Consider the following 9,879-nt stretch of genomic DNA (forward strand, 5'->3'; position numbering starts at 1 on the left):
ATTGAACCAATACCAGGCAATTTTGATCCAGTTTCTTTTCTGCTTCTGAGCCCTCAGGCACTAAGTTGTTCTTTTCCACTTAGGACACTGATGGGGGCTTTGAAGCTGAACCTTGGGGGTGCTCCAGAGGGTCCAGCTGGGACAGGCAAAACAGAAACCACCAAAGATCTGGCCAAAGCTTTGGCCAAGCAGGTAAGGAAATGCTCTTCCCACCCCTGTCTGAAAGTTAGTGTGAGGTCAAGGTGGTTTAGTGTAACAAGCAGAGTGGGGCTCTAGCTCCTACAGTATAACAGGAAAAGAGGAGCCCCACCACCTGCGTTATGGTACAGGCTGATCCAGGTGTGATGGAACCCATCCTGAATGATGTCTACATCCTTTCCCCTCTAGTGTGTGGTCTTCAACTGCTCTGATGGTTTGGATTACAAAGCCATGGGGAAGTTCTTCAAGGGGCTGGCCCAGGCTGGAGCATGGGCCTGCTTTGATGAGTTCAACAGGATTGAGGTAACTCTGCTACAAGGCTACAAAACAGAAAGGTTGGATATGTGGAGGCTTTGTTCTGGGCTGTTGGTTCCTTAATAACAGGGCTTTTTCTCCTCCCTGGCCCCACGCACAGAGTAGGTACTCAGTGAACTAAACAAAAATAGCCCCAAGGAGACAAAATGCATATGTAATAAACATCATCCTCACTTCCATCATATTCATTCATTTACTCACTTACTGAGCAGCTACTATATGTCAGGCAGTCTGCCTATGTTCATGAGATAAGGACGAGTAAGAAATGATCTTGCCATCTAGACTGCTACAATCCAGTATTGTTGCTGCTCAATTCTGACTCATAGCAACCCAATGTGACAGGTAGAACCACCCCGAAGGGTTTCCTAGGCTGCAGTTTGTAGGGAGTAGGCTGCCACGTCTTTTCTCTCATGGAACGACTGGTGGGTTCAGATTGCCAGCCTTTCAGGTTAGTAGCTCCACACTTAACCTTTGTGCTACCAGGTCTCCTTACAATCTAACATCTCAAAAAATTAAAAACCCATTGCCATCAAATCGATTCTGACTCATAGTGACCCTATAAGACAGATTAGAACTATCCTACCAGGTTTCAAAGGCTATAATCTTTCTGGAAGCAGATTGCCACATCTTTTTCCCACAGAGTTGGCTGGTTGGTTGAGCCACTGACCTTTCGATTAGTAGCAAAGTGATTAAACACTGTGCCTCCAGAGCTGCTTGCAATCTAAACCAAACCAACCAAACTCACTGCCATCGAGTCGGAGCTGACTCATAGCGACCCTCCTCCTTGGGTTTCCAAGGCAGAATCATTATGGAAGTAGATTGCCCAGTCTTCCTTCCATGGAGTGGTTGGTAGGTTTGAACTGCCAACCTCTTGGTTTGCAGTCAGATGCCTTAGGCACTATGCCACCAGAGCACCTTGCAATCTAGTATAGGGAAATAATAATGAAATGACACAAATTAATATGATAGAAGTCTATAGTGGTGGCACAAAAGCACAGGTTATTTGTTCTTTTTGGGTGCTAATGGAAGTCTGGAAATTTAAACATGAAACTTGAATCAATGAACAGTTTGAATACCTACTATGTGTCAAATATTCTGTTAGGTACTGGAACAAAGATGGATAAAATACTGTGGAAACTACTTACACACATTCATACACACGTGTGCACCAATTTTCTTTTATCTACCAAAACCTCAACTCATGATCTGAGTTTTGAATGAGAAGAAAGGTTCCCAAATGACTGGGTTCTCTCTTTGCTAAGTGGAGGGGACTTTAGCAGATTGGGAAGGTTGTCAGAAGGAGTAGCTCACATCAGCTAGTTGTTCTCACCCCAGGTAGAAGTACTGTCTGTGGTAGCTCAACAGATTCTCAGCATTCAACAAGCCATCATCCGGAAGCTAAAGACATTCACCTTTGAAGGCACCAAGCTCGCTCTGAACCCAACCTGTGCTGTCTTCATCACCATGAACCCTGGGTATGCTGGCAGGGCTGAGCTGCCAGATAACCTCAAGGTAATCAGATGCTGGATGTACTTTATGATGTATGAATTTCTGTGGTACTCGGGTCTCATAGAGAAGCCTAACAATGGATCCATGTGGCATTTTTCAGCTATGAGAAGTAAGAGTGGAATTTAATGGTATTAAGATGGTACTTGACTCCAGATCACAACCACCTCCCCACCAAGATCTCATGGGAGGGCGGGGAATATGTACTTAGTAACATAGGCAATAGGAAACAATGAACACTACAACAAGGGTCACTATTTCAATTGCCTATGGAAGAGAACCAAGCTGGGCATGGTAGGAACTCTGGTGAATGCCCCATGTATGAACCATCTAATGAAGTTCGTTGAGCCTAAGTAGTTTCCAGACCAAAGCAGGCTATTCCAACCAGCTAGAGAGATAGATAACAAGAGAGCATATTTTCGCCCAGTATCTATTGCTGATCTGATCTGAGGTACAGCCATGGCAGTATCCTTGGCCTTGCTGCTAGGCAGAGAAAGAAAGTGCCTCTGAAGGAGAAGAGAGAGAGAACCAGGCCATCTTCCAAGGAGCAGGTACTCTGGGACCTTAGCATGCTATTCTCATGGGAGGGGACTAGAACCAAAGAGTACAAGATGGCTAGGTCTCCTCCCACCACCTCAGCTGCATGAAAAGACCAACCAGAGGAAGACTTCCAGGACTGCTTCCTTATTAATTTTATTTATAGCTCCAGCCCTGTATGTGGAAGAGACGAGAGAGACTCAACCACACTCACATCTACTGACTTAGTCCGTGGTGACTCCACCTGCTAGAAATGTGTTCTGGTTAGTGCCTGGAATCTTATTCAGGCAGAACACTTCTCCTTTCTGGGAATGAGAACGAGTCAGGAAAATCCTTAAGTGTGGCTCCTCTCCTTACATCAGCATAGGCCAGTGAGTGTAGAAGTAGAATCTGGATCCACATTCTTCACCCTTTTTACCACTCAGTCATTGTTACTCCCCTGTCCTGCACGCTTCACAGCCAACAACCATGTTAGATCTGCACAAGCAATCTTCATGAGACATTGTAGCCGACAGCACATAACAACAACAACAATGTAGCATGGTAGGAAGCACCTGGGGGCTGGCATCAGGAAGCTTGAGTTCTAGTCCTGGTTCCATGTCCAACTGAATGCATGACTTGGGCAAGCCACTTGAGTTATCTGGGGTCATATCTCTTCTAAGATTTAAGATGATAATAACAAAAAAACTAATGTGTACTGAGCATTTACCATGTGACAGACATTTCACTTATATAATTTATTCTCAACTCTACGAAGAGGGTAAAGTTATCTTACCTTGAGAGGAAAGAACTGGCATCTAGAAGCTCAGGTTGCCTCACCTAGCAGCCACTTATTTAACTTACCTGCAGCTAGGAGGTAGAAGAACAAGGACTCAAGGCAAGGTCTGTCTGACTTCAGGATTCTTCTAGTGTATGTTGTCCTGCATTCCTGAATGCCTTCTGCTGTACATATTGAGCCCTGGGTAGCCCCAGTGGTTGAATGATGCTATGAGGTGTCCTCATTTGGCATAGGAGAATAAGGCATTATTGGGATACCAGTATCTATGGCCTCCTGCACAGCTATTCAGGGGCCCAGTGTGAGAACAGGGGCCCAGTGTGACAACATGTACCTACACAGGGCCAATGGGGAGGTTAGCTGAACAGCACATCTATTCAATGAAGGTGGTCCTCCACATTAACTTGTTCTCCAGCTGTCCTTCCATTGTCACTGGAGTGGTCTGAATGATCGTGGTATTTCTCAGTGCCTCTGTAGATGAACTCCCCCCACCCCCCGTGTTCACTGTACATGTCAGGTTCTGATTGGCTGGTTGTCTCTTTCCCAGGCCTTGTTCAGGACAGTGGCCATGATGGTGCCAGATTATGCCCTGATTGGAGAAATATCCCTCTACTCTATGGGGTTTCTGGACTCCAGAAGGTATGTTACATTGGGTCTTCTGCTTTCTAGTCAGTTATGAAAGGCTCTTAAAGAGTACTTTTCTGTCTGATGGATTCAAGGTGAGCAACTTAGTGGGAGAAAAGAAAAAAAATTAGGAAACTTGCTTCTACTCATTGGCTGATCTGTGAGCACAGTCTGGTCTTGATCCTGGCCCCATCCCTGCTAAAAAATGGCCAAGGTTCCCAAGAAACTCCTTAATTTACATGCATTGTGACTTCTATTAAAGAAAGCCCTATTAAAGGCCTGACTTCTATTAAAGAAAAGAAAGAGAGAGAGAAAAAAAAAAAAGAAAGCCACCAACTATCTCCTATCCACATCTCAGTCTAACACACATTGCTAAATGGCTTAAGGCAAGACTGTAAAACATCAGAAATTATTCTAAAATTGAAGAGGAAAATTTGATATAATTGACAGTTAACATTGACTCCAATAAACTGGATTATCTTTAGTTAAGTGTTATCCAGTTTTCAAACACACACACACACACACACACTCACACAAAATGGTCATGTATGTATACACACATACACATACAACACACACACCAAAAGTAATGAATATTAATTGTAAAGTGGCTTATATTGATCTCTTCCAAACTTTGTAGCTATTATCTTGGCCACACAATTGGTGTTTTGTTAAAACAGATGTCTGCACAAGACCTTAGTGTCTTTGTGTTATAGCACATGTAAGAGGCTGCAGACAGTCTCAATAGAATGTGTCACCCTTCCTTGCCTTGACTATCTCAGATTGTCAGTATCATGAGATTTGTTTTTTCTATAGAAGACCCGCATTACGTTGCTTTATCCATTCAATTTATTTATTAATTCAATTGGCAAACATTTATTGAACACCTATCTTATGCTAAGCCCTGTGCTGGGGCTGATGAACAACACAGACCCCTTGCTCTTTCAATACATCAGTTTTACAAAGAGGATCCCCTTCCCAGGAATGTGCCTAGGTATATTAGTTAGGGTAACCTTAACTTCCAAATCCCAAGGGCTTATAATAGAAGTTTGTTTTTCACTTATTGGAAATCCAAAATGGGTGTTAATGATCTGGGGCAGTTCTTGAGCAAGGTATGACTCAGGGATCTAGGTTACTTGTATCAACATATGAGCATGGAGGATATCACAGAGGAGACTTTTATGGACTAGCCCTGAAAGTGGCATACTTCCCTTTCATTCACATTCCATTGGCCAAATCTCAGTAGAATACCCAATGCTCAACTACATGGGAGGCTGGGAAATGTGTGTCAAGGAAGAATAAGAAATGAAAGTGCACTTTAAGTATACATGTGTTTTGTGCTGAGTATATTGAATTTTAAATTGGTTTTCTTAAATTAAAAAAAGTAAAACATGGGCATTGAAAAAAAAATTATAATGTTGCAGAAGTGAAAAAAGTGAATTTACCATTAATTCCCCTCTCTAAGGTTTAACAGTGTATTTTGTAGCTTGATGTATTCTTCCCAAAGTTTTGGGTGTGTCTGTATGTATACACCACATACATTGATATATATACATAAAACTATATATGCATGTAATTTCATATACAGTACATTATGTATATGTGCATGTATATATGCATGACTACATATACACACAAAAGTATGTACACAGTTTTATGTTGTATATGCACACATGTGTGCATGTGTGTGTGCATAATTGCTTTTTTCCGTCAACATATCTTAGAGGATCCTAACTTGGAAAGACAGTGCAGTGCTACCTTAGCACTGATCACTCTATAAAAAGACCTTCAAAGGATAGGGTTTCTTCATCAAGTCTATGGCAAGCTTGGTTTCTGAAGGGGAAGGGAAATGGCTGCCGAGTAAGGCATGGTCCTCTTTGGGAGTCTGCATACATGTCTTTGCTCTCCCAGTCTTGCCCAGAAGATTGTCGCAACCTACCGCCTGTGCTCTGAGCAGCTCTCCTCCCAGCACCACTATGACTATGGCATGCGTGCTGTCAAGTCTGTGCTCACTGCTGCTGGCAACCTGAAGCTCAAGTATCCAGAGGAAAATGAGAGTGTCCTGCTGCTCCGGGCCTTGCTTGATGTCAACTTGGCCAAGTTCTTGGCTCAAGATGTCCCTCTGTTTCAGGTATATAACAAGCTCTGGTGGCGTAGTGGTTAAGGCATTTGGCTGCTAACCAAAAGTTCAGTGGTTCGAACCCACCAACTGCTTTGCGGAAGAGAGATGGGGCAGTCTGCTTCTGAAAAGATTTACAGCCTTGGGAATCAAATGGGAGTTGGAATTGACTTGATGGCAGTGAGTCTGGTTTTGATGTGAGTGGCTTGGACCCTTGACACAGTACTTGGGCTCAACTTCTAAAGATGAAATATTTTCTTTGGCATCCTCTCCACATCTTTGTGGTGTTCCCCTTCCATCTCCTGACCCCTCTCTATGTCTAGCCAGCAAACTCATTGCTTACTACCTTCCAAACAAATTAAATAATAGTGGTGATAGCAAGGAGACCCAGGGTCGTGCAAAGGGTTAAGTGCCCAACTGCTAGCTGAAAGGTTGGGGCTTCAGACTTACTCAGAGGTGTTTTGGAAGGCAGCCTGGTGATTTGGTTCTAAAAGTTCAGAGCCTTGAAAACCCTGTGAAGCATAGTTCTGCTTTGCAACATATGGGGTCACCATGAGCTCATATGAATCCACTTGATGGCAGTGTGTTTGGTTTTAGTTGGCAGTAGCAAACATCCCTGTTTAGCTCTTCATTTTAATTGAAATGATTTCAGTAATAGGATAATACTTGCTGTTGGATTTGGGTAGATGTGTTTATAAAATTTAATTATTTTCCTTTTGTAATTATTTTAATGCCCATCTTTTTTGTTGTTGTTGTTGTTTTTTTTTCCACCAGGCTGGGCACTCCATAAAGACAAAAGCCAAAACTGTATTGTTCATTCCGAGTATATTCTAGGACTGGAAGACAGTATAGACTCATTAAATATTTGTTGACTTTTATAATTATTTAATTGGAGGAGGGGTGTTATGTTTTATAGAGAGTGTTGTAACTTGTAATTTTAGATGAGTTTTGTGTAGGAAATATGAGGTTTGGTATTTTTCAAAGATTTCTGCTGTCTGTAGATCTCTTTTTTAGGTAAATATTGATAGCACATATCTGATACTTACCTTCTTAATCTTCTCCTAAATTCTTGTTAACAGGGAATTATATCAGATTTGTTTCCTGGAGTTGTTCTTCCAAAGCCAGACTATGACATTTTCATGAAAGTGCTGAATGAGAATATCAAAAAGATGAAACTCCAGCCAGTACCTTGGTTTATTGGGAAAATTATTCAGGTTAGTTTCTTATATCCTTCTGAGATTTTACTGTTTGCTGGAGTCATGAATGAGAAAGACTTATGGTACCTTAGAACCTGAGTGGAGATGGAGGCAAACACTTATCTGTTGTGCTTGCACTTTTAGTTTCTAGGAGTAGAAGTTTAAAACCCAATATTCTCCTGTGACCCTCTTCCCTGGAGATTCTTCTTTAATTTGGGAATGAAACGTAACCAGTGACATTAGACTTTGAATTAGTCAACACTTTCTCAGTCCCAGATGATAGAAACCCAACTCACACTGCCTTAAGCAACAAGAGAATTTATCCACTCACCTTACTGAATCCTCCAGAAATAGGCTGGCCTCAGACAGCAGAATCCAGATAATGTCCCTCTCTCCTCATTTCTGGGCTCTGCCTCTCTCTGTGTCAAAACGTCACGCATAGGGGGTGGGAGGGGGAAAAAGGGTAAACCATATTAACTTGGGTGAAAGGGAAAGGAATGAAAATATTTTTTTAATGAAAACACAACTGAACTAAGTAATATCACTATACTAACTTATTTTAAAAAAAAAGATGATAAAATGATATCAGATTACGGAAGGTTTCAAATTCACACTGAAGTGCTTAGTTACACTTTTATGTCACTTTCTGTGCTTTGTTGCTCTTTTTACAAAAGAGTTACGTATCTGTTAAGCAGCTTATCTTGTCATAGGGTTGTTTTGCTGTTATTTTCAGGGAGCAAGCAGTCAGCAAAGTCATTGAATCTTACTATGGTAGTAAAGCTAAAGGCAAAGATACTTGTATCTAATCCTACTCCCAGAATTGCCATTAACAAAGGTGTATATTTTCAGGCAGCTTTCTATATTAATATGAACTCTTTGTATATATTATTTTGAGTTGTTTTTACCAAAAATAAAATGGAATAATTGTAAAACAAAACAAAACAAAACAATTAATGCTTAGAATGGGCCTCAGGTTTATACCGTCTCAGATTCACAAGCCCAGAAGAAAAGAAAGCATTACTCTCCATATGGCTTCAGCAGAAGTCTCAGGATTAGCTTTGACTGGGTCTAATAAAGTCACATGACCATCCCTGAACCAATCCCAAAGACAAACCTGCACCATAACCTCCCCCCACAAACACACACAACCCTCCACTGGAAGTAGAAATGAAGTCAGCTCCACCCAAGTCATGTGGACTGAACCACCAAGTAGTAGTTTCCCAGAGGAAATTAGTGTGCTCTTAGCAGTAGATAAGAGAAGGGATGTTGGGCAGGCAAACCAGAAATGTCTCTATAGTCCTGACCTTAGAAAACCACAGTAAAGCATCATGCTAGTTTCAGGGTAAAATGATCAATTGAATGAAATAAGCCTTGAGTGTACTTTCTCTGTAGAATCATAAGCCAGAGCTACAAGGCACGTTAAATGCCATCTGGTTCAGTCTCGATAAGAAGACTAGAAAGGGAAGAGATTTGGGATTAATTCAGACCTTGTTTCAAATCCTACTCCCATCCCTTTATTCTGTGGGATATTGGACAAGTCGTTTCCCCTCTCTAAACCTCAGTTCCCTCATATGCCAAATGGAGTGAGTAAAACCTTCTCCAAAAGGTAATTATGAGATGATGAGGAGGTGTGTAAAGTCTCAGGTAAGGAGCCTTGATGGCGCAGTGGTTAAAGTGCTCAGCTGCTAACTAAAAGTTTGGCAGTTTGACCCTACCAGCTGCTCCAGAAAAAGATCCAGAGAAAGATGAGGTAATCTTGTTCCATAAAGACTTACAACCTTGGAAGCCCTATGAGGCAGTTCTACTCTGTCCTATAGGGTCGCCATCCCCAGCACCTAGAACAGTGTCTGCACTTAACAGGTGCTTAACACCTTGTTCCACATTCCCATTGTCACTACCCTCATTTAGTCCTCTATCACTCACCTTCAAGACAAAAGAAAAAGGAAGACTTTTGTTTTTAAAATAATTAAAACTTCATGTGTCCCTTTTCTTATTTATTTATTTTAAATAATATTTTATTGTGCTTTTAGTGCAGGTTTATACAGCAGTTTAAGTTCCCATTTAACAATTTCTACACAAGTTGTTCAGTGACATTGGTTATATTGTTCACAATGTGTAAACATTCCCAATATTTCCATTCTGGTTATTCCGTTTCCATTAATCTAGTTTCCCTAGATTCTCATCTTCATTGTGTCACCTTTCTTTGAGGGGCTTAAAGTCTAAAGAGAGAGAAAAAATATAGCTGTAAAATTTCATACAAATACAGATGACCACAGCATCTGTGTTTCACCTGTAACTACGCTACTTGTCATGGGGAGGACTGGTCAGAAAATTCAAGAAAGGGGCTGCCACGTAGCTGTTGCTTCTGAAGGTTGAGGGTACATTTATATGAAAAGTCATTTATATTTCACATCATGAATCCTGGTTCAGAAAATACCTTTTCATCTACTGAGAGCTCCAGTCAAGACAGAACAGCACTGAAGCCTTGAATGGGACATTTCAATAGAAGTTCAATCTGCTAAAATGACTACTGTTTCCTTTTTCTCTATAAAAGCAAATGGCAGTGGTGTTGTGAAAAGGTTAGGAACACTGAAGTCAGACAGCCCTGG

General features: G+C 41.4%; 1 protein-coding gene across 1 annotated transcript in view; it reads left to right on the forward strand.

The window, feature by feature from the left end:
* DNAH3 (dynein axonemal heavy chain 3) overlaps positions 1–9,879 on the forward strand; it is a 308,795-nt gene that overhangs the window by 170,266 nt on the left and 128,650 nt on the right. Inside the window, exons 29-34 of the mRNA XM_042783203.1 lie at positions 84–192; positions 388–501; positions 1,849–2,025; positions 3,879–3,970; positions 5,867–6,086; positions 7,154–7,288. Coding sequence (XP_042639137.1) covers positions 84–192; positions 388–501; positions 1,849–2,025; positions 3,879–3,970; positions 5,867–6,086; positions 7,154–7,288 — 847 coding nt within the window. The remainder of the gene's footprint in view (positions 1–83; positions 193–387; positions 502–1,848; positions 2,026–3,878; positions 3,971–5,866; positions 6,087–7,153; positions 7,289–9,879) is intronic.

This window comes from Orycteropus afer, unplaced genomic scaffold, assembly GCF_000298275.1.
Source record: "Orycteropus afer afer isolate SDZICR_OR568_19922 unplaced genomic scaffold, OryAfe1.0 scaffold00732, whole genome shotgun sequence".
Classification (NCBI taxonomy): Eukaryota; Metazoa; Chordata; class Mammalia; order Tubulidentata; family Orycteropodidae; genus Orycteropus; species Orycteropus afer.